This window comes from Patiria miniata, unplaced genomic scaffold, assembly GCF_015706575.1.
Source record: "Patiria miniata isolate m_02_andy unplaced genomic scaffold, ASM1570657v1 HiC_scaffold_24, whole genome shotgun sequence".
Classification (NCBI taxonomy): Eukaryota; Metazoa; Echinodermata; class Asteroidea; order Valvatida; family Asterinidae; genus Patiria; species Patiria miniata.
In genome coordinates, this window is record NW_024037063.1 from 19468448 (window position 1) to 19494092 (window position 25645).

Sequence of the window (25645 nt, forward strand, 5' to 3'; positions counted from 1 at the left end):
TAGAGGGCAGCAAACTAGCCGTCCATAAAACTTCCAGGCAAAATGGCTGCGCCCATGTTGGAGGAAGGTTTGATAAATTCTGATGATTACTACGCTATTTTGAACACGAGGAAAGAGGTGAGTCCATGTTACAATTATCCCTAAGATCTCTTTTTTAAGTATTGAGTGCTGTAACATGTTGATTGTTGCCTGGGAATGTTTGTTATTGGGGGTGGCGGAAAGAACATGAAGAATGTTGCAACCTCCATGACCTCACATGCCCGACGCCACTTCAGCATGTTCAGCGGTTATGTACAACGAAGTGGCTATCGTTACGGCACTCGTTGTTTAGCGCCCTCAACGATTTTTTTTGATACGCACGCAGGTATATAATTATTTGTTTCCACAAGTTTTATCGAGCAGTGCGCCAGCTCAGCCGATAGAGGGTAGGATTTTGCACCGCGAGGTTGCGGGTTCGAATCTCAGTTTTGCACTCGAATTGTTTTCCTTTTCTAACCTGAGGCTTTGGAGGATTTTTTTAAAAAGGGAAATAAAGTCCGAATTTCATAAAGTTCAAATTCACTTTTTTCCTTCTAATTTTATATTTTCTTGTCATGTTTTTTTATAAAAGTTGCCAGGTTGCAGTCTACCGTAACGATAGAAAATGGGAAATGCGTTACGGCTGCCGTAACAATAGCCACTGCGTATGTACAAAGTCTCTGGAGAGTCAAGAAAAGTTCCTCGCGGTCGTGAACACGTTAATTTCCGACTCCTGTTTGAATTGTGATGTGAACTTCTAGCCCCATAAATGTTGCCAATTTACTGGACTACCTCCGTAAATTAAAGGCCACACTAGTTCCAGTTCCACCATGTAGTGACATGAAAAACATGTCGAACTTTGTCAAATTTTGATTTTCACATTTAGGCTTAATTAGCTTGAGTAACTCCAGCTGACATGCTCCATATTCATTCACATGTAACGCTGGAGGCATAACCTGTTCGTTAGAATGTGGTAGCAAGAGGGAAAAAAATGGCCTCTCAAAAATTGTTCATTTTCACCTCTAATTTTTATCCCACCCCAGAGTTCATTTACATACCTCATACATTCAGCAGTCATTTACGAAGCCTAATGATCGACTTGAAACAGACCATAAAAAAAAAATGTGAAAAATCTTGACGATTTCGGTGGCTTGTCCGTAAGAAAATGCCAGTTCCAATGGCTGTCGTCCATTTTGATTTTCTAATTATGTAAATGTATGCATCACGTGATGACATCGAAAAAAATCTGCGCGCGCGATGTATGTGGGTACCACACCGCTTTCAGGCGCCACAAGTGAGTTCAATTTTCGTCTGGTGCATTGTCGTGGAAAGCATTCTCGTTGTCTTGCTTTTGAGAAACTGAACCCACTTGCGGTGCCTGAAAGCAGTGTGATACCCATATACATCGCGCCATATACCCATATACATCACGTGATGCATGCATTTACATAATTAACAAAACAAAATGGACGACAGCTGTTGGAACTGGCGTTTTTTTACGGACAAGCCACCGAAATCATCAAGATTTTTCACATTTGTTTTTTTTGTGGTCTGTTTCAAGTCGATCATTAGCTTTGTGAATGACTGCTGAATGTATGAGGTATGTAAATGAAATCTGGGGTGGGATGTTGGAGGTGAAAATGGACAATTTTTGAGAGGCCATTATTTTAGGGTCTCTTGCTACCACACTCTCACGACTAGGTTATGTCTCCAGCGCTACATGTGAATGAATATGAGCATGTCAGCTGGAGTTACTCAAGCTAGGGTGAGTATGCTTCTAAAGCAAAAATAAACTACAAACTAAGCCTAAATGTGAAAATCAAAATTTGACAAAGTTTGACATGTTTTTCTACATGGTGGAAGTGTGGCCTTTATTTACGGAGGTAGCCCAGTAAATTGGCCACATTTATGGGGCTAGTGGTCTTCGTGCCCAGCATTCATTTGATGGTCCCCGTAGCCCGGTATCCCGAGTACGATTCCGTTACCGAGCGCGCGTAATGCATCAATTATGATAATAAGTTAGCCCCATAAATGTGGCCAATTTACTGGACTACCTCCGTAAATAAAGGCCACACTTCCACCATGTACAAACACATGTCGAACTTTGTCAAATTTTGATTTTCACATTTAGGCTTAGTTTGTAGTTTATTTTTGCTTTAGAAGCATACTCACCCTCTTTATACTAGGCTAATCAGAAAGTGCTGCCTTTTTCAGATGTTTAATTTTCTTGAAATTTCCTGTTGAAATTTTGATACGCAAACGTGTGCAAACGAATCTGGAAATTCACGAAAAATAGACATCTGAAAAAGGCAGCACTTTCTGATTAGCCTATAAAGAGGGTGAGTATGCTTCTCAAGCAAAAACTAACTACAAACTAAGCCTAAATGTGAAAATCTAAATTTGACAAAGTTCGACATGGTTTTGTACATGGTGGAAGTGTGGCCTTTATTTACACAGGTAGCCCAGTAAATTGGCCACATTTATGGGGCTAATAATAAGTAGACTGGATGACGTTTGTAAACACAAGTGCTTTTCGAACTATAACAGGGAGTCGGGAACTAGCTTCAACTGGTTTCTGTTCCTAAAATCTGCCCTAGTTCCCGACTCCCGATTATCGTTCGACATGCACTTGTGTTTACAAACGTGATCCAGTCTACTCATTATCATAATCGTTGCGTCGCGCGCGCTCGGTAACGGAATCGCACTCGGGATATTGGGACCATCGTAGGAACGCTGGGCACGATTAGCTTGGACCCTACTATCGCCAGACCATGTCTGGATGTTAAAAAGGCGATAAGTTGGGTCCAAGTTACTCGGACTAGATTGAAATTAACCGCGTATGCATAAGAGAAGTCTCATCATTGCTTCGTTCTCAAAAGAGTGCCATTCTACTCGACAACCCCACTCCTCACATCGCATCCAACTACAAAAAAAACAAACGTTTTCCGGCGTGGCCCTGCATTCTTTAGCTACTTACTTATCACCATTTTTGCAATGACTGACCTTCATTGAGATGATATATGCAGAAGAAAAAAGCGTCAGGTTGCAACATTCTCTCTGGGGCGGCTTCATCTACTGAAGTCTGAACTAGCTAGGCCCTATACTTCACGAACATGGTGAAGACTTTATTATTATTATTATTATTATTATTATTATTATTATTAATTATTTCTGGTAATGAAACCAAGGATTCCTCAAAAGCGCCCTAGGCACTGTAGCTCGCAAGCCTGAAGAAACCTGTGGAGAGAAGACAATGAGAAGAAGTTACAGTTTTACAGGTGGGAGGAAAAGCCAAGAAGAATATTATGGGGGAAACCCACGGAATCAGGCAGGGACTGAAAACCCAATCCACATATTGGCCCAGGCGGGATTCGACTTCTTGTCATGATAATGATGATCTAAATGGTCAAAATTAATCTTAAAATGTTTCTTCACTGTGTACTGTAATTTGTTTTAGGCTAGCAGTGATGAACTTCGGGCTGCGTATCGACGCATGTGTGTTCTGTATCACCCGGACAAACACCGAGATGAGAAGGACAAAACAGCTGCTGAGGCCGTCTTCAATAAAGTACAGAAAGCTTATCAAGGTAGGCGCACATGGAAAAAAAAATTATCCAACCTTTGGCGTTGGGTTGCAACATTTTTTCCTGCACATGTCTCGTGGGGATGAAAATACATAGGCCCCCCCTAAATAAACGTATTTGTAAATCTTAGGTTACGGACTTGTTACGGGTACTACCCGCCATCTGCGGCGCATCAGAGAAGATGATTTCCTAGCTAGCGGCTACAAGAAGCTTTATTACAAACACAAACAATGGGTTGATACTATCGTGTTTCGCCACTTTCGGGCTTCTGGAGACGCATCAAAGATAGTCTAAATAAAACTGAAAACAAAATATAACCCGCAAAATGGAGTTTTGGAATCGTCGGTAAACTCACTCTGAACTTTGTAGATCTTCTGTTAGTGATATTTGAATGCATGTACTTGTGTTTTTTGTCTCGGACGTTGCGTCGAAATTTATAAATTCGGTTACGGGTACCCGACCCGATAAAATGGAACCGGTTCTTGGCCTCCGCGGGCGGGTACCCGGGTATCCGGGTACCCGCAACAGGCTTATCAGAAGGCATGACACAAGACGCGCCATGAGTGATGAATTTGAATTTGTACATGTACATGTACCAGGTAGCGCAGCGTGTATGATCCGGAACTGACGAAAGTGATCTGCAACTGTCAGGTTCAGTCCTGTACAAAAGCCATGATTTATTTCCCTTATTGTTGAGTCTGTGTGAACATATTCGGTTTGTACTTGAAGAGGAGGAATTTTACTATGAAATGATGTCACTCGGGCATGGAAACTCAGAACATGGACGGGTGTACAGCAATTTGTATAAAAAGTGATCCGGAACTGTCGCACTGATAGTATATGGGACCGTGGGAAAGAATGTAGTAGTACATGTAGTATCCAGACACCACTTCTTTGGTTGTGAACAGTCTATGGAGAGTCAATTGCATTTTCAAAGTATTTGGAAATGTTTCTCAGTCCTAGATTCATGTCTTTTCAACTTTTTTGCAATGACTGACCTGGATTGAGCAAACGATATTAAGCCGGCAGATACAGCGCCCTCTTTGATGCGAATACGAGTAGGCCTACATTATAAGGTATTAAACTACGACTGTCGTTTAAGGAGCACGTGTGGCCGAGTGAATAATATCGAATACTAACTTATTCGAAAAGGAACAACCCAACTTCCTGTAACAGTTGTCATTGTGAAATTTGTGTTCTTTTCAGGATAGACTAGAAGTAGGCCCCTACAAATACAAGGAGAGTCAAAAAAGTGGAACCCCAGCCCCAAAAACTATATTTCATATTTAAAAAAAATATGTAGCACCAAACATAATAATGATTGGAAAGCCAATTTCATAAGCTACTTTTAGATGAAAAAAATGACTGAAATTGCTCAATCCGTTCAAAGATTATCACCATTTAAACACAATGACCCTAAAACCTCTTTCGTCCAAAAATGCAACTTCAAGAATCATCATCATAATTGTCTTCAAACATCACCAGTGATAAAACCTCAGTTTAAAAGTAAAAAATGTTTAACAAAGTCCTTTTGAAGGCCCGTCTTTTAAAGAAAGTGGATTGTTTATATCACATTGTTTGCCAAACCAGGGTTATTAATAAAGATATTGTGTACAACAGTTGTTGACAGTTGTTGAAACACGTATTCTCTGTCATTTTCTTTGTTGTTCCAAACAGTCAGAATACAGACTAAACTGCTTTTTTTGGACGAAAGAGGTTTTAGGGTCATTGCGTTTAAATGGTGATATTCTTTGAACGGATTGAGCAATTTCAGTAATTTCTCATCTAAAAGTATCATATGAAAGTGGCTTTGCAGTCATTACTAATGTTGGTGCTACATATTTTTTTAAAATATGAAATATATTTTGGGGGGTTTGGGGTTTGGGTTCTGCCTTTTTTTGACTCAACCTGTATTTGTATTTCTAGTAACATTCTGAAAAGAACACACATTTCACAATGACAACTGTTACTGGGAGTGGGGCTGTTCCTTTTCGAATAATTTGGTATTTGATACTATCCACTCGGCCACACATGCTTCTTGAACGATGGTGGTAATTTAATACCTTATATAATGTCGGCGAACTACATCAAAGAGGGCGGTATTGTTTAACTGCTTATCGCGTTTCCAAGATTCCCCGTTTCATTTTTCTTTTCTGTACTGGATGCAGTCCTAAACGACCCGAGTAAAAGAGCCATCTATGACGTGTACGGGGAGACGGGTCTGGAGGCGGAATGGGACATCGTACCCAGACGGAGGACACCCCAAGAAATCCACGACGAGTATGAGAGACTAGCAAAGGAAAAGGAGGAACGACGTCTGCAACAGAGCACCAATCCAAGGGTAAGTATCAACCCAATGAATCCTGGATCCTTTAAACTCCTAAGTTTTTTTTGGAATTTTTGTAGGACATTAAGAAATAAAAACTGGATTAACCCTTACCTTCCCAAATCCTCCAAAATCCTTTTTGCAAAATGGAGGATTTTGCAGGATTGAGGCTAAATGGCAGAAATGTGCAGTTGATTTTGGAGGATGCACTGTGTCAAGGTCTTAGGCCGGACCTTGTGTTGTTTATGCTCAGCCGTGCATAGATTTAGGCCTATATTGCCCTTGAGATCCTCCGCACTGCTCCAGGATGTCACTGGCTCTGCCTCAACATATTGACAGTGATTGCTGGAGGATTCTGCAGGATTGAGGCAGTGGTCGCCCCTCCAAGGACCACTTTCGAGAAATAACAGATGATTTTTAAGGATTGAGGCTCTATGCATTTTTTACATGGAGGCAGTTGGAGGATTTTGTGATCTCTTTATTGAAATAGACATAGCTTGGAAATAGAATATGCAAATTACGTGAAATTTTCACAGTTAAAAGTCAATAAGATGTACTTTATCCCTATATTTTTTCAGTAAAATGGAGCGAGCCAAATATTTTAAAAATATTTTTCAAATTTGGTCACTTTCTTTTTGACTCGCCCTGTACTGCAAACTTCTGACTGGATTGACCTGAACTATACAACTCATAACAAGTAGAGGTTCTGATTTTTAATCCTAGCTGGACTTATCTAAGAAAAAAACAAAACCAACCTTTGAAGGACTACTTTGGAATTAGGATTTACTATTACCTTACATTGGGTTCAACTGAACCCCTACATGTTTACAGGTAACATACAACGTTTGCAAACATCAACGGACAAAACTACCACATTATTTTGAAATGTGTTTAGACTAATGACGGAGGGGAGGGGATTTTTTTTGTTTTTTTTGTAAGATCATATGGAGGTGTCTGCGTGTAGTCAAGAGTGAAAGGTAGTATTTGATGGTTTTTGGGGTTTTCCCCTCATTTTTCCCCCCAAAATATTAGGGTAGGACTGTCAAAATAGGGTAGGTAGGGAAACAGGAAGCAGAACTATTTTTGTTTTTGGCCTAAGTGAATAATAGTCTCAAGCAACCTGTGAATTCATCGCACCTGGTGTGCTGTCATTTTCAAGAAAAGTGGAAAGATAATTGTTGAGAAAAAAAAAAGACTTTTTTTTTTTCAAATACAACCTCCAATTTACCAAAATTGAGTAAGTCCCCATTTTGTTTGCAATCAGTTACACATCCATGATCGGGTGCAAGCCAGCTAGTCTGAATCCCTGACCTGACAATTCCCTGATGTCTATAAATTGCTCCGTTTCTTCTGAAGTAGTCTCAGGGAACCAGACTACAAAAACAGCATGTTATTTCTTGATTTTTCCAGCATCTATGAGCACACAATGTTAAATAAGTCGGTGTGATAACATTTGCTAAATTGCTATAAAATACAAATCCCCAAATCCAACCATTTCTGAAAATTACAGCAAAAGCAAATGTATATTACCTTTCAGTACAAAAAAATGGCTTTGGTTTTCCGTGGACAGTTTAGTTTCTTGTAGAGGATTTTAGAGAATTTGGGATGATTCCTTGCAAAAAAAATTCTTCGGCCATTAAGGTTGATAAAAATAAGATGGATTTAGTGCCAAATCCACGAAAATACGCATATGTGTTCGAAGTGCCACAAGTGTTATTATCCTGTCCTAGTTTCTATAACAAAAGATAAGACATACTTTTCTAGAGACGATGTATTCCTTCAGAATCGATATAAAACTGAAGATATTAGGCCAAAAAAAAAAAATTATGCTTCTGATTACATGGCATTTGAAAGTAGGTAGGTAGGAAATTTTTTTGGGGGCCAATTTTTTGTGCACGATCCTATGGAGGCGTCTGCGTGTTGTCAAGGGTAAAAGGTAGAAATTGATGGTTTTCGGGTTTATTCCTCATTTTTTCCCAAAACAAATTAGGGTAGGGGCTGTCAGAATAGGTTAGGTAGGGAAACCGGAAGCAGAACTATTTTTTTGGGGGGCCTTATGTAGATATTGTCATACATGTTAATCATGTATATCTTTGTCACTCCAGGGAGCAATCACTGTTGGAATTGACGCCACGGATCTCTTTGACGTTTACGAAGACTACGACATGGAGTTTAGGTAAGTTTGCAGTAGCACCATTTGAATAAATCTCTTTTGTGAGTATGTGTGGTTCTGAAAAGAACCGGAGGGACTCAACGTTTCGAACAGTATGCTCTGCCCGTCGTCAGGAGAATGAGGGATTCCAACGATGATGCGATGTTATAAGGATGGGTGCTGTGAGGCACCCATCCTTATAACTTCCTTCAGAACCACACATACTCACAAAAGAGATTTATTCACATGGTGCTTCCACAAACTTATCTTGTCTTAGTATCTTTCCACCATGCAAACCTTCAAATCTCATGGAGTTTAGGTATGTCAGATCATTTCACAAAACACTAAGACCTGTCTTAGTTTCTCATAACTAGTCGAAACAGCCCAGTGTTCTGTTGAATAAAAGACACTTGTTTTTTAGTTTTAATTGTTTCTTTTTTCAGCGGTGTCCCATCTATAGAAGTCAAGAACATGTCCATTACACAATCTATTGACGCTCCGTTGACACCCACCGACACGGCTGTGCTGTCTGGTAACCTGTCGACTCAGAATGGTAACGGCAGCGGTAACTTCAACGTGGCCTATCGGCGCATATTCTCCTACCAGTCTTGGGGGGAGGTATGTAGAAAATTACATATGGCCCCAAAAAAAAGGCTCCGGTTTCTGGTATGCGCATGTGTAGCAATGCGCGTCGGCAAAATTAAAAAAAACCTCACTGGTTTGACTGGAATCCTGCTGCTGCACAATTTTAACATGTTTTTAGATGGGTTTACGATCGAGTATAAGCTTTATGTGGCCTCTCTGGGCTCCCATATATTTTGCACTAAATTTAGTCGGGCACCATTTGCAGTCATCAGCCGATATTTGAAAAATAAAAGTAAAAAAAAAAAAAAAAGCCGCGTCGCCGCACCATTTTTGGGCCAAGCTCCATACCAGAAACCAAAGACTTTTTTTTTTTTGGCCTAAGGCGTTTTCACACTGTCACCTCACTTATACATGTTGAAATCAACACTGCAGCCGATTTAACGAAACAGTGCGTAACTTACGTGGTGCGTAGGACTTACTCAGGTACTGTCTGAGCGCGACTCCAGGCTCCCTCGACCAATAGCAATACGAAAATGCGCGTGTGCCTCATCATTAAGCATGCATGTGCGCGCGACACTAACGCAGTAAATGCTTCTAACTCTTGTCACTGGATTCCAGAATAGGTGACGTCTTTAATCGTTACAGAACTCAACCCATCAAACCCCAACGGCATGTTTTGTTGGAATCTGTAGGGATGGGTACAGTACCCCTAAACTGACAGTCTTTTACATTTGGGTTGGCACACCTTCAGAATCTAAGTCAGAAATATGTGTGCGCAGTTTCCCATATGGTGTTGGAATTTGCCAGGATGGGCATGGTTCCTAGTAAATCATGCTAGGGAGTTAGGTTAATTGAACTTAGAACTGTTTATATTTTTTATTTTTAGTTCCAGGCATCAGCAGGCGGTGGGCCCACCCTAGCTCTGAAGATTTTCAGGAACATCAACAAGAGAAGGTACCAGACAAGTAGACTAACCAGTTTGTTTTGTTCAGTTCTGTTATTTTTGTTGCCTCCTATAGTGGCCTTTAGCCTTGTGGTTGGCATATTTCATGAAACAAATAATGTCTCTATTCATAAGATGGAATTTTGCATCGGGTGATGTAAATCAAATAAGGTTTTTTGCCCTTCACCGACGTTTAAACACTGTATTCTCAGTGTGTTACCTCCCGAGTGAAAGTTGAAAATCACTCGGGTGGGACTCGAACCCACGACCTCCTGCTTTCTAGTGCAGACGTCTTACCACTCGACCACCAAGCTAACGGGATCGGTTGGCTGGTTCGAATCTGATGTACATAGCAGCAGTTTCCGCATTAACTATTCATAAGATGGAATTTTGCGTCGGGTGATGTAAATCAAATGAAATAATAATGTCGCATTTCTCTTCCACAGTTTTGTGAGCTGTACGGGTTCCGCTCGGCTGTTATCGGGAACGGTCATCGCCCCAGGCATAGCCACAGGTGAGATGCCAATTCGTTTCATCTTTTCGTTCCTCACAATATCATATTTTGCAAGGCTTGTTAAAGAGGTTGTGGAATGCTTGAAGACATTTCCGTCATTTTTTGGGTATATGTAGCCTAAGGTGTGATGAAATAAAAACGACTATTGTTTCTGTCATGAAATGAGTACAAAGGGTACTTTTGAGAGCTATTTTCCAGGTCCTGTTTCGACCCGAACGTGCAATTTGTGTAAAAGTTTTCGTTGCGGGCAGCAAACAAAACACAGTAAATGGTGACATAATAAACAGGACTCGTTTATGCTACTCTGCATCGGGAGTCCTGTTTATTACGTCACGATTTACTATGTTTTGTTTGCTGCCCGCAACGACGACTTTAACACAAATTGCACGTTCGGGTCGAAACAGGCATGACAGGACTTGAAAAACAGCTCTCAAAAGTACCTTTTGTACTCATTTTATGACAGACACAATAGTCGTTTTTATTTCATCACACCTTAGGTTACATGTACCCGAAAAATGACGGAAATGTCTTCGAGCATTCCACAACCTCTTTAAATTTTGCTACAGTGGAACGCCGCTATAACAAACGTCGCCGGATCCACAGAAAGTGTTCGTAATAACAATTGTTCGGGATAGTGATTTTGAACCGCCGGTACCCTCTTTTGACCAATTCGGTTGGTTAGTAAAAACGTCAAACACGCCCGCGCACCACTGATTACTAGCGCCCATTGGATAAACGCTCGAGTTGCGTTAACTTCCGGTTCCATTCGTGCTATGCTACACCGTGTGAAGTACGCATGGTTGAATTGAGATGACGTCACACTAAGGAACCGGAAAGTGAACTGGCATTTCTACACGAGGAGTCGTCACGAAACTTAAACAATGTGTGGTTTTCCCTTTTATTCCTTTGGGGAATAATAGCTGTTTATCGCTCTTCAAATTAAAACTTTTCAGAGGACTTCACTAAGGACCAACCTCAAACATATGTGAAGCAAAATTTGGTGCGGAATGTCTGACGTTGGTTTTTGGGGGGGTCAAGTTATCGTAAAAATAAACAATTTGCTTTTTGCAAGGGCTATATCTCATTCAATGAAGTTAATATAAGTGTAAGATTTTACATGAAACTAGTTTCAATTGGGGGCTATTACAGGCAAAAAATTTGGTGAAAAAAATATTTTCCATTTTTGACTTACACCCCCCCAAACATTAGTCCAGATGAGTTTTGGGCCATTTTGGGGCCCCTCTAACTTAAAAATGAAACAAGCTACTTTCTTTCTGTTTAAATATTTGAAATCTACAGCAAAAAATAGCCCAGATTACCAAGTTTGAAATGTCTGGGGGGGTATAGTTTTAAATATATGGCCCTTTAAACATTGAAGTTCGTGACGCGACGCACTTTTGGCCCCGCCCACCTCAAATTTCAAAATGCTGTTGCGCAAGAACGAAAAGTCGTAGAGACCCCATATTTTCAGAATTTGCATTTCTCCTAAGTATCTTTCAGTACACCAAAAAAGAAAAAAATCCAAGAGGTGATGGTGTGCACCATTTGTTGAGTTGGCATGGAATGACCCCATTCAAACACGATGTAACCATGGGTGGTTTGATGTTCAAGAATCAACAGTGGCCCAAATAGCATTCAATACAACTGGTAGATTTGTTGTTAATCTGTTGACTTTTTCAACAACAATGTTCGTTACATTTTGTACATTAAAACCGGGAGCCAAGGATGATTTTCGGTATAGCCAAATGTTCCGTATAGCGGTGTTCGGTGTAGCGACGTTCCATGCTATTGTGTTTTTCCCTGATACGGTTAAACACACATTCTGAGGAAAATATTTAGAAAACATACTAATAGGTCTCGTTCAAATGATGTCATTTCCTACAGACCATCCACGTGCATCGGCATTTTGAGCGTCAATTTGCATAACTCACATCGTCTGCGTCATATTTCGAACACATTTCGAGCAACAAGCGCGCGTGTTTGGATCATTTTCAACACTGTGCAATGCGTGCTTAATTGCGTAAAATACGCAGTTGCAGTTCTTCTACAGAGATGGCCGTCATTGAGGGAGCCCTATTTTAGATTCTGCTTTTCATTGAAGTAATTTTCATAAGCACGGCATACAGCCCAACATGTATGTTGGTGGTTCCCCATTTTGTCAATGTCTTTGTTCAAGGGGCGCTAGTCAGAAGCCGTAAACCTGTATATGCCATGTAGCCAGGGATCATGCCCAAAGTCATGATGCAAGAAACATGAAAAAAAAGATAAAGGGGACGAACCTGTGTTCACAGGAACGGAGTGCCCATCTCTCTTTCGAAGCGATTGGGCCAGACTCGAGTCCCTGAAATGCTGCTGTGGGGGGATTGCCACACCTCCTCCACAGCGAGTCTGTTACCTTCCCAGCATTGAATAATGCCGGTACCCATTTAACTCTTTCAGTGCCCGCAAAATTTGAAAAGTTTAACCCTAAAGTGCCCAACTTCGAGCGTTGTTTGTAATTGTTCAAAATTCTGTAAAAAAAAAAGGGAAATAAGTTTTACTCACCAAATTTGTTGTTGTTGCTCTCTGGTATATCCTTGGTACATTGGAAAGTCAATAGTAGTCACGTACATATTGCTTCACCTTGAAACACTGTCCTGCACACAGGGGAATTTCGCACTTTTTGCAGAAAATACGAGTGTCAGTGCTGTGCCCTCTCGCAAGACCTCGAATGAAACAAATAAATACAGGTCGTACCTGAATGAAAATGATATTATTAGAAAGAGCGAGAGCGCCCCCTTGTGATAACATGCTTACTCTACCTCGTACATGTACGAGGTTTGGCGATAAGTACAAACATTACCTCGTACATGTACGAGGTTGGCACTTCAAACTAACAAATACACCTCGTACATGTATGACTTTGGCACTGAAAGAGTTAACACCTGGGTAGAGTGGAGTAATTGAGGTAAAGCGCCTTACTCAAGGGCACAACACGCATGACCACGGCGGGGCTCGAACCCACAATCTCACTATCATGAATCCTGTGACCACAAACATGAGCAACGCTTCAATTTTGATTTCCTCCGTGCAGTGGCTGGGAGGCAGCTGGATAAACACACGATGGGTTATATGACTTGGAGATGGGGGATGGCATCCTCCATGACAACCATGGTCGTCAGGGATACGCAGTCAACGCACACTATGTGCCAAATGCAGGTAGGAGAAATCTTCGTATTGTACAGCTTTAAACAATTCAGGTGATTCACAATGCAGTGCGCCACCAAGAGTTTGCCATGGAGAGTCAATTTTTTCAAGTTTACGGTCGAAAAAACATGGCCCATTTGAATGAGTGTCAGTAAACAACTTGAGCTAATTTGTTATAGATTGAGGCATAGCGTTCTGCTGCCTTTAAAAAAAACATCGATAAAAAGAAAAGAAAAGAAAAGTGCAAACTGATACTCGAATCATTCGCTTACAAAAATACTGACCGGAAAAATAAACAACTTCAAATGTCCTGTGCCGCAAATTTGTCGAACATATCCCATAATGCACTGGAAAAAATGAACTCTCCACGGCAAACTCTTGGTAGCGCACTGCATTGTGAATCGCCCGAATTTTCGACAAACCTTTAGCCCAGGCATTGACATTGCGGGTTAATCCTATACAATAGCTTAGCACAGTCTCAAAAATTTGATAATTTCAAAAGGTTTATTTGGTTACATTTTGCTATTACAATGGAATCCTCAATGTGCAGTTCTGTTAACCCTAACTCCCTAGGCATTTTTGCTAGGATGCAACCTCAGTCCCGCAAATTCCTCCCACTGCCTCCATGTAAAAATTGCATACAGCCTCCATCCTGCAAAATCCTCCGTTAGTTCTTGAATGTTGTCCTTGGAGGGGTGACCACTGCCTCAATCCTGCAAAATCCTCCAGCAATCACTGTCAATTTCTCAGGCAGAGCCATTGACATCCTGGAGCAGTGTGGAGGATTTCAAGTATAATCTAGGCCTAGATTTATGCACGGCTGAGCGTAAACAACATAATATCCAGCCTAAGACCTTGACACAGTGCATCCTCCAAAGTCAGCCACACGTTTTTGCCATATAGTCTCAATTCTGCGAAATCCTCCATTTTGCAAAGAGGATTTTGGAGGGCTTGGAAAGGCTAGGGTTAAGATGTTTCAGGGCTGTTTTGGTTTTTATGCTAATGCAAATTTCCATATTCATTAGCCAAAACCTTAAGTTCATCCGTACAAGCAGACGCTTCAGTGTTATAGCTGCTTCAGCATAAAAAATGTCCCTGACTTTTAGGGTTTGTTTCCTTGTTTTTGGAGTGATTTTCCGTTGATTTAGAAAAGGGACAGTCAGTTAATAAGCAGTCTTAATACACAAACCTTTTGGGCTAACTGCATTTTGAATTAAACCTTCGTACGGAAAATTCCTGAATTAATGTAACGTTCTAGTTTTAAAATGTCATTCATAAATACCTAAGACAGTTGACCCATTCCTATTGGTCGAGAGCCCGTCACGTGGCCATTCGTAAATGGTTGATTAAACATGGGCTGGCTGGTCATGAACATATTAATGACCCTCGTCTTCAGGTCGGGTCATTATCAGCGTCCAGACTCCAAACCGGTCTTAAACATGGTGTTTGAAACCGGCCAAGCACACATTTATCTCCTTAGTTATGTTTTGAAGAGGTTGTGGAATGCTCGAAGACATTTCCGTCATTTTTCGGGAATATGTAGCCTAAGGTGTGATGAAATAAAAACGACTATTATGTCTGTCATGAAATGAGTACAAAAGGTACTTTTGAGAGCTGTTTTTCAGGTTCTGTTTCGACCCGAATGTGCAATTTGTGTAAAAGTCGTCGTTGGGGGCAGCAAACAAAACATAGTAAATTGTGACGTAATAAACAGGACTCCCAATGCAGCGTAGTATAAATGAGTCCTGTTTATTACGTCACGATTTACTATGTTTTGTTTGCTGCCCCCAACGACGACTTTTACACAAATTGCACGTTCGGGTCGAAACAGGACCTGAAAAACAGAAGGATGTCCATCCAGTTTCTTACAAGTTTTTTTTTTTACTTTCTAGCTTGGAATTCCAAATTCGTTTGTTAGCGTAAGCTTCACCAAGAAGTTTCCAGAGCACGACGGCAAAATCACACTAGCTGCCAAGTAAGTCAGGTTTACGCCTCTCTTTAACCCTAACTCCCTTCGCCTTTTTGATAGGATGTAGCCTCAATCCTGCAAAATCCTCCAACTGGCCTCATGGAAAAATAGCATATAGCCTCAATCCTGCAAATTCCTACATTATTTCTTGCATATGGTCCATGGAGGGGTGACCACTGCCTGAATCCTGCAAAATCCTGCGGCAGCGACTGTCAATATGTTGAGGCTTTGCCAGTGACATCCTGGAGCAGTACGGAGGATTTCAAGCATAATCCAGGCCTTTATTAATATGCATGGCTGAGCAAAAACAACACAAGGTCCGGCCCAAGACCTTGACAAAGTGCATCCTACGAAATCAGTAACGCACTTTTGCATGTACAACCATTAGCATTTCAACACTGTGAGAAGTTCTTAAAGAGGCATTCTTCATGCCTTTTCCAGTTTGACCCAAAAAGTAGATTTAAATTGTTTTATTTTACATATGCTATTTTCCTAGTAATATAAAAGTGTTTCACATTTTGAATGAGACATTGAACAAAAAAAATCCATCAAAGTTGAGTTGTGGAAGCATTTTTTTTACAAAATTTGAATCATTGCAACTCTCACAGGGCAGGTTTGGTTTTGTGTGAAAAAAATGAAAGCCCTTTTCAGAGGGTTGTAGACGCCCAAAGTTGGTGGAAGAAGTAGTTTTTGTTTGTTAAAATAAATCATACAAATTGAAAAATTGATAGGAGAAAAAAAAAAGATTTTTTTTTAAGAGCATGGGGCACGCATCTTTAACCTAACCTCCTTGAGTGATTCACTAGGAACCTTCTTCACTCTTAGGGGGGTGCGGCCTAGTGGTTAGGGCTCACAACTCAGGATCAGAGGGTCAGGGGTTCGAATCCAGCTGCTGGCCATATGTTGTGTCCTTGGGCAAGCCACTTCATCCCCACTTGCCTCTCTTCACACAGGAGTATAAATGGGTACCGGCATAAGCTGGGGAGCAACCTGCGATGGACTAGCATCCCATCCAGGGGGAATAGAAATATGATCAGTCGTTTCATGCCACTGAAACCGGAGATAAATGCCGGCCTGATAGGCCATTTTGGCTTTTGACAGACTTTACCTCTTCACTTTCATCGCTCTTGCAAAATCCAACACCATATGGTAACTCATACACTCACACTGTTGGACTCTGATTATGGTGGTATGCCTGACCCCATGTAAAACATAATCAGTTTACTAGTGCAGTACTCACTCCAACAGATTCCAACAAAACATGCTGTTGGATTTTGAAGGGTTGGGGTGGTTAGGGTTAAGTTTAGCACAAGATTTTGGCAGTAGTTTTGCTCAACTTTTCTGCTAATTATTAAACACAACAATGTCATAGTGCTTTGAAACGCAGAAAAGACCAATAACAGGTTACGAACCAAAAATAGCCACATGATTGCATTGGTGTTGACTGGTTACCGACCAATTTTTGATGATCACGTCAATTTTCGAAATTTTTTGAAATTTGCTCCTTGTCAGTTTACTTTTTGTTGTTTATTTGGTAGTTTTTCATATTGAAAACAATTTCTTGACAGTGTAGGGAGACCAAGTGCGCCCTCAGTTGTTGTATTTCCAAAAGTTTGGCAAGTGATTTGCATATTTTCATGAAACACTTTGATTTGCATAGGGTGACCTTTGTGCTTCCCGCGCAAAGGCAACTTGTAACAGAGAGGACCGACACATAATTGTCTCTAAAAATTCTCTCATTTTTGTAGGGAGCATGGCTCCTGCCATGCTTCTGAGGTATATCACAGTGGGAGGGTGATATCATAGAAACTTCCCAGTGAGTGTTGCTCCGGTTATATAATCGTTTTGTGAGAGAAATTGTGTATTTTCGGGATGAGACATCATTCGTTGCATTGTAGTTTTGTACTAGGCCTATAGTGTGTAGCATATGTACACAGCCATGTGTTGAACTTTGACACACACATTGTATTTACTGTCATATTTAGTCTATTGTGCATAAGGACTTTAACTTGAAGTGTTGTAAGAATAAATTTATTGTAGTTCAGGAAATCATAGTCGTCTTATCATCATAATTGTATATTTTGTTTGAACACTCGTCCGCTTTAGTTTGAGGACCGTTCCTCCTTCCTTCCCCCTTAATTGACGTAGGTACTGGTTCACTTCAAATGGCGTCGTAGACAGGATTGAGTGTTCTGATTTATTTCTCCAAGATGTGTACTCGCACTTCGATAGTGAGAAGGTAACATAAGAATGATTTGCTTGTTCTTTTTTTTCCTTTCTTTCTATACTCTAGGGTGGGCCTACTCGGGTCAGTATTCGAGTACGGCTGCGACAAGAAGATATCAAGGCACAGCAGGGCGGCTGCCAAAATCAGCATAGGAATCCCGGCCGGGGTCACTCTGAGGCTAAGGTGGGTATGAGGTTGCAATGTGCGAAAAGAGGTTGCGTAGTGACTGAGCAACTTAAAGGGAATATACATCATTTGCTTTTGCTGTAATTTTCAGAAATGGATGGAATTGGGGGTTGGAAATATATAGCAAATATAGTTACACTGACTTTATTGAGGTTTTGGGTTCGAAAATGCCATAAAAACCAAGAAAAACAATCATTTTCCTGTAGTCTGGTTCCCTGACTCCATATAAGAAGAAACAGAGCAGTTTACATACATTGGGGAAGTGTAAGGTCAGGGAACCAGTCTAGCTGGCTTGTACCCGTTCATAGTTTGTGTGTAATTGATTGCAAACAAGTGCGATGGTCAATTGGGGCCAGTATTTGAAAAAAAGCCAGTTTTTTCCAACGCTGGTCGGCCGACCAGCATTGGAAATTGATACAAAAATACCACTTTTCTTGAAAATGACAGTATACCAGGTGCCATGATTTTACAGAATTCTTTACACTGTCATTCACTAACAGTCCAGCAAGGTATTTCAAAATGATTTGGTAGTTTTATTTTTTGATGTTTGCAAATGTTGTATTTTCCCTTTAACTTCAGTCTACAGATTCAAAATTGTAACATTTTGCAGTTTGTGGGTTCGAGTCCAGCCTGGGGTTGTTGTGCGTGCGCCCTTGGGCAAGGCACTTTGTCACTCATTGCTTCTCTCCAGCCAGGAGTAAATGGGTACCTGTGAGGGCATATATGGCTATTGTGACTGATTTTAGCTGCTTTGCGCCAAAATGGCAGCATGGAGCTGTATACTCCCCAGGGAGCTGAGATTGTCTTTGGAATGTTTCATTGGCCCAATGGTGTGTGCGCCCTTGGGCAAGGCACTTTGTCACTTATTGCTTCTCCCCACCCAGGAATAAATGGTACCTGTGAGGCAGAGATGGTTACTGTGATTGATTTTAGCTGCTTTGCGCTGATATGGCGACATGGAGCTGTATACTCCCCAGGGAGCTGAGATTGTCTTTGGAATGTTTCATTGGCCCAATGGTGTGTGCGCCCTTGGGCAAGGCACTTTGTCACTTATTGCTTCTCCCCACCCAGGAATAAATGGTACCTGTGAGGCAGAGATGGTTACTGTGATTGATTTTAGCTGCTTTGCGCTGATATGGCGACATGGAGCTGTATACTCCCCAGGGAGCTGAGATTTTCTTTGGAATGTTTCATTGGCCCATTGGTGCGTGCAGCCTTGGGCAAGACACTTTTGACACTCATTGCGTCTCTCCACCCAGGAGTAAATTGGGTGCCTGTGAGAGCAGATATGGTTATTGTGACTGATGTTAGTTGCTTTATGCCGAAATGACAGCATCGAGCTGTATACTTCCCAGGGCACTGAGCAGTGTTGTAGTACTCGTACTCGGTACTCGTACTCGAGTACTACTCAAGTACTATTTTTGGAGTACTCATACTTGTACTCGTACTCGAATGTCAAAGTACTCGTACTCGAAATGACGGTACTCGTACTCGGGCAGCAAAGTACTCGTACTCGACATGTCGAAATTGTACTGAATCATCAAAGTACTCGTACTCGAATAGCAGTACTAAAAAAAAATTGGAAATGGTTGATTGGCTTGCAGAAAAATCAGAGATTCCTGATTTTTCTCTGTGCACGTCTGGACAAACACATTAATAGCTAGCCGTGAGTGGGTCTGTATATCGGTCTGACTGGGCCAGGGCCAATTACGCACAATGAACCATTTGCGGATTGGCCGTATTCGGAAATAGAAGTACTCGTACTCGGAGACCTGAACTTGTACTCAGAAGTACAGGTACTCGTACTTGTACTCGGTAACCTAAGTACTCGGCAGTACTCGGTACTCGGAAAAAAGTACTCGACTACAACACTGGAGCTGAGATTGTCTTTGGAATGTTTCATCGGCCCAATAAGCAGGGTAATAATGATGTAGCGCCTTGAGCACCAATGATAGTGGATACGCTGCTTAACACATTATTTATCATCCACAGGTTAGCAAGAGGTAATCAGACCTTCCTCTTCCCCATCCACCTCTCCCACGAGCTTTCACCCCAGGCCTTGTTCTACGGCACCGTGGCCCCCCTCCTCGCGTACTGGTTCATCAAGGTCCTTGTGGTGGACCCATTCCTCAACAAGCGAAAAACAGAGTGAGTATTCCTTGGATTTACTCTCTCATATTCTCAGCACCATCGTGACTCATAATCAGGGGTTCCGGGTTCGATTCCAGCTCCTGGCCATGTGTTGTGTCGCTGGACAAGCTACTTCACCCCAAGTTACATGTACCTCTACCCACTTTGGAGTGACAATGGTTTACCAGCTACTTAGGAAGTACTTGAATACAGCCGTAATTTTTTCCAGTTATATTTTTAGATTGCAAGAGGCTCCTTCACTCTTCACTTTGGAATGACATGTAATTGCCTTTATTAAAATGTTCTATCTGTGCTCTTCAACACATTCAATGACTTCTTATTAGTGTCCCTTGAACCAAATTGGGGAACCGCCAAAGTTGGGCTGGATAGCTCAGTTGGTAGAGCACCGGAACAGCAATCTGGAGGTCGCAGATTCAAACACTGCTCAAGTCAATTTCGTTGTTCATATTTAAAACTATTATCATGCATGTAGTCAGATTCTGTTTGTGGTTTATTTGAAAATATGTAATAAAAAGCTGTATCTCTCTGAGTGATCCCCGTTCGCTATTTCCCAGGTTTGCAGCAATTTTGCTAGACCGTGGGTGTGTGGTCTCTGGCTACATGGCATATACAGGTTTATGGCTAGATGACGTGCGTCTCTTGAACAAAGCATTGACAAAATGGGGAACTGACAACATAGGGCTGTTGGTAGACTGCCGGAACTGTAATCCGGAGGTTGCAGGTTCAAACCCTACTCAGGTCCATTAAAATGAATTTTCTCTGTTTTGTGTCCCCAGCGAGCTTGCCAAGGAACGTGACTCTAAGCAAGAGATGATGGACCTGAAGAAACAAGAAGCTCAGGATGAGGTTGGTATTAACAAAGCAAAGCAGGTGTTTCTTTAATAGACAAGATTATTAAATCGTCAAGTTAGAATGGGAAAACAAAAGTCTTCGGTTTCTGGTATGGAGCTTGCCCAAAACGTGGTGCGGCGACGCGGGGTTTTTTCCCCCTACTTTTTTTTCCTTCAAATTTCGGCTGATGTGGCAGAGGACGCTTCGATCCCCTTAAAACTCTCAAAAATATCCTTCAGGGTGGAGCTTGAGGTGACCTCAGTAAGGCCATAAGGCTTGAGAATTCTGCACCTATTTACGATCTCGACCAACAGGAACATTCTTTGGGAAATTTGGATAGTCAAGACAAAAATTAGAGAAAACGGTAACCTCAGACCATACAGCGACATCAATATCGTGCATGTGCTGCCAGGCTAGTCATTAGTCTGCTCCCATACATATTGCGCTAATTAAAAGCTTTTAAGGTTCCAGATACACGACCATCGCTCCCTCAGTCCGGCTTCCAGATGCACAATTACAAAATTACGACACTGAGAGGCGACATAAAGCTTATACTCGATCGTAACCCCATCTAAAAACACGTTAAAATTGTGCAGCAGCAGGATTCCAGTCAAACCAGTGAGTTTGGCTGTTTTGAGACATCACCTTACATTGTTAATTTTGCCGACGCGCATGGCTACAGCGATGCGCACACAGACCAGAAACCGGAGACTTTTTTTTTGGCCATACGAAAAGGAATATTCTATATCATTGATACAGAGTCCATGCACAAGTACCCCCTCAACGGTTACACCGAGAGAGTTGGGGGAGACCACTGGGAGGACATTCGAGCGCATTGCTTAAAGCTATAGTCCATCATTAGTAGCTGCCGTAATTATTGTTGAAAAACATACTTGGTTGAAAGATAGTAAGGGGACAAAACTCCCTGTGAAATTACTCTTTCTGGAAAGCTGTCATTTTGAAGTAATCAACGAAAGAAGGCCTTTCCAACGGTGCTTCTTAAGACGCACCGTAGGAAAATTCAAATTAGTGGTTTGTTTTGTTATTCGGCGAAGCGTGCGCAAGCATTGGCACGACGCACACACTACCCCGGTTGCTATAATTCGTCGGATCAGCGCGCGACATCGCGTAGCTGCAATCGGCTCAGCGAGAATGTGTCTCGGACGCTGAATTCAGGCGCAATTCAAAACATGATTCAGCAACTTTTGATTTGAAATTGAGATCCTAGAATGTTGTTTTTCTCGGAATATACAGCTGAAGCTGAGCTGAAACTTCATCAGGTTAGTTGTTCAGTACCCTTCTTTGGATTTTGAGCACTTTTTTGCTTCAAAAGAACAAAATGCACAAATTACAAATGATGGACTATATCTTTAAAATTAAAAGTTGCACTTAGCCAGATTTTCCATGGGCATTGCAACACACAATTGAATGCAATGATGCAAGCCCTGCATTGAATTGTGTGTTGCAATGCCGATTGAAAATCTCGCTGAGGGCAACTTTTAGTTTTGGGGTTTCAGGAGCTTCGGCGCTTGCGCTCTCGTTATTTCTTACACAGTGTTCCCAAGTGAGGCATCAAATTGGACCGGAAAGTTCCGTGACAAATCGTGTATTTTAGATTTTTTTTGTTCACCGATAAAATGTCCAAACAAGGATGGTTTTACAGGATGAGTAAAAAAAAGTAAAACCCAAACCCCCAAAAATATATTTCATATTTAAAAAAATTTGTACTAAGTTCTAGATGAAAAACATTACTGAAATTGCTCAATCTATTCAAAGAATATCCCCATTTCAATGCAATGACCCTAAAACCTGTCTTGTCAAAAAAAAAAACAATTTATTGTGTGTTTTGACTGTTTGGAACAACAAAGAAAATGATATAGAATACTTGTTTCAACAACTGTCAACAACTGTAGTACACAATATCTTTATTAGCAACCCTGGTTAGGCAAACAATATGATTTATAAAATCTACTTTTTTTTAAAAGACGGGCCTTCAAAGGGACTTTGTTGAATATTTTTAACTTTTAAACTGAGGTTTTATCGCTGGTGATGTTTGAAGACAATTGTGACGACGTTTCTTGAAATCACATTTTTGGACGAGACAGGTTTTAGGGTCATTGTGTTTAAATGGTGATACTCTTTGAACGGATTGAGGAATTTCAGTTATTTGTTCATCTAAAAGTAGCTAATGAAATTGGCTTTCCAGTCATTATTTTGGTGCTACATATTTTTTTATAATATGAAATATAATTTTGGGGGTTTGGGTTCTGCTTTTTTTGACTCGCCCTGTAGAAACTTCTTAGTTTCTTTTTGTGCCAGGTGTATTGTTAGTGCATAGGTCAATAAACCATCTCTTGTGTTCCCCAGGTGCACCTCATGCAAGAAATGGTACAGCGCATCGTCGAGACGGAACGCAACCGGGAGGGGCTAATCATCACCAGGGCGTGGTATGGCAAGCTGGTCATCCGGGAAGCCGAGGAGGAGAACGGAGACGGGGAGGTCGGCGGGGAAATCGAGGGCATGATTGACGTGACGGTACAGCTACAGTGCCAAGTCAAGGACTCCAAGCTGATGCTAACGGATGCCTCCAAGGTTTGTACTGATTCCTGATTCTTGATTTATTAACATGAACACAAATTTAATGCACTATAGACGGTTCTAGGAAGTGGCCTGGTTGTTAGGGTTTGTGACTCGTGATCAGAGGGTCAGGGGTTCGAATCCAGCTGTGGCCATATGCCGTGTCCTTGGGCAAGCCACTTCACCTCCACTTGCCTCTCCACACCCAGGAGTATAAATGGGTACCAGCATTAGCTGGGGAGTAACCTGCGATGCACTGGCATCCCAACCAGGGGTTGTGTCCTTGGGCAAGCCACTTTACCCCCACTTGCATCTCCACCCAGGAGTATCAATGTGTACTGTCATTAGCTGGGGAGTAACCTGCGATTGACTGGCATCCCATCCAGGGGGAATAGAAATATTCTCTGTCACTTCATGCCAAGGAAACTGGAGATAAATGTCGGCCTGATAGGCCATTTGATTGCTGACAGACTTTACTTTGCATAGACCATTCTGAGAACACCATCACTGTTCACTCACGGAGCCCCTTTCAATGGCGAAAGTATTGTGCTAGATATTGTTCAGATTATTATTATTATGATTATTATTATTATTATAACTATCTCTGGTAATGAAATAAAACCAAGGATTCTTCAAAAGTGCCCCTGCACCCGATTTCACTGAACGATGCGACGCGTCGCTACATGAGTTACGACGTGTAACACATCACAACTCGCAACACGTCGTACAATCCACGAAACTTGCGATGTATTGAACGCGTCGTAAGTTCCTTGACAATGGCTTAAAACACGTCGCAAGTTACGTGTCTAGTGGTCATCGCAAAATAAGAAGAGTCCTTTTCTTAGCCAGTTGTATGCCTTTAATAAACATCACATAAACGAGATTATAATACCGAGGCAATGTGTGTAAAGTTGTAAATAGAAAATTATGAAATGAAATAGACTGGAATATTGCAGTTGAAATTTCAAAGTAGCTATACAGTCCACTGAGAGCTTGTTTTCGTTTAAAATTCATCACATGGCCGCCATTTTATTTGACGTTTTAACAAATTTTGGGCGGAGATCCGACGACTCCTTGTTGAATATCAGAAGACTTTTTACTGTACGCTGAAAAAATACATAAAACAGTCAACGAGTTGTGCTATAAATACACCTACGACGCGTGTTAAGTGAAATGGTTTGCAGGACGCGTCGCAGCTGCGACGCATCGTAGTGATACCACGCGTCGCAGTGCTGCGGTGCATCGTAAGTTACGAAGAGTTTTAGAGAATCAGGTGCAGGCACTGTATAGCCTGCAAGCCCAAAGAAACCTGTAGAGAGAAGACAACGAGAAGAAATGACAGTTTTAGAGGTGGGAGGAAAACCCCAGAAGAATATTCTAGAGAAAAACCAAGGAATCTGGTAGGGACTGAAAACCCAATCCACATATTTGCCCAGGCGGGATTCAAACCTGGGTCACAGCGGTGGAAGGCGAGGAAAGTACCGCTATGCCAACCTGACTCCCCAGTCTGTCATGGGGCAGTTTCTACGTACAATGCCTTCATGAATATACAGTGATAGCGAGCTGAGATTGGTCGATAGGCTAGTGCATGAAATTTGCGACGAGCATGAACATGTGTGTGTAGCGTGTGTGCTATTTCTTGATTTTTTTCCCGGTCAGGCAGTGTAATAACGGTGAACCTTAATTTGTTTTGTCTGTCCCCAGGCTGCCCTGCCAGGGTTTTACGACCCATGCGTGGGCGAAGAGAAAAATCTTCGGGTCCAATACGAGTTTCACGGTGAACAACACGAATGCACGATAGCAGATAACGAACCTCTGCGAATACCCAAAAGATGTAAGTTAGTCCTTTTTCTCACAAGATTTAGCCAGTATGTAGTTAGACATTTCTGAATTGAGAGGGAATACTTTAAAATGTCTTGAAATTTTTCTGGCTGTGGAAAATTCAAATTTATGGGGAAAGGGGGGTTAGACATAACTTGACGCTAGGGGCACTGTTTGCGAAACAAATCTTTACATATCAAACATTAAACATTTTTAATACGAGATCCTCAGAATGTGTAACTTCCCTTATTAACAATTATTTTTATCCACTCTTAGAAATTAGTTTTAGAAAAACGTCTGTGCATTTGATGTTTTCCTAATTTTTATGGTTTTTTTTTTTCATTTTCTTCAACAGCTCACCATGTTAATCCCAGTTGAGACGGGGCGAAATCCTGGTAACATAAGCCAAACTTCCAGCAAACCTTCAAGACTTTTTGTCTTCACTGACCTGAATTTGAACCATCCCAAGACGTTTACAGAATTGTTGAATTTTTTGGCCCCTTTCCTTTGATCATGCCTCCAAGTATCTCTAATGGATCCCTCCTGCCTGTCAGTCAAACTGCACATTAACCAAT

The 25645-nt window shown here is 41.4% G+C and overlaps 1 protein-coding gene across 1 annotated transcript; it reads left to right on the forward strand.

Moving 5' to 3' along the window:
- On the forward strand, positions 1 to 25645 carry LOC119732285 (dnaJ homolog subfamily C member 11-like). The gene is made up of 15 exons (XM_038205745.1): positions 1 to 117; positions 3476 to 3605; positions 5771 to 5943; positions 8034 to 8104; positions 8524 to 8698; positions 9552 to 9619; positions 10055 to 10122; positions 13196 to 13320; positions 15201 to 15283; positions 17571 to 17687; positions 19683 to 19838; positions 20618 to 20687; positions 23040 to 23264; positions 24954 to 25083; positions 25426 to 25645. The coding sequence occupies exons 1-15, from the start codon at positions 43 to 45 to the stop codon at positions 25446 to 25448; spliced, it is 1689 nt and encodes a 562-aa protein (XP_038061673.1). The 5' UTR covers positions 1 to 42; the 3' UTR covers positions 25449 to 25645.

Excerpts from the sequence above, each read along its gene's own strand:
- LOC119732285 (XM_038205745.1), top strand. The coding sequence starts at position 43 with ATGGCTGCGCCCATGTTGGAGGAAGGTTTGATAAATTCTGATGATTAC. Across the intron at positions 5,944-8,033 it reads AACAGAGCACCAATCCAAGG|GGAGCAATCACTGTTGGAAT; the intron begins GTAAGTATCAAC and ends TTGTCACTCCAG. Across the intron at positions 19,839-20,617 it reads CTCAACAAGCGAAAAACAGA|CGAGCTTGCCAAGGAACGTG; the intron begins GTGAGTATTCCT and ends TTGTGTCCCCAG.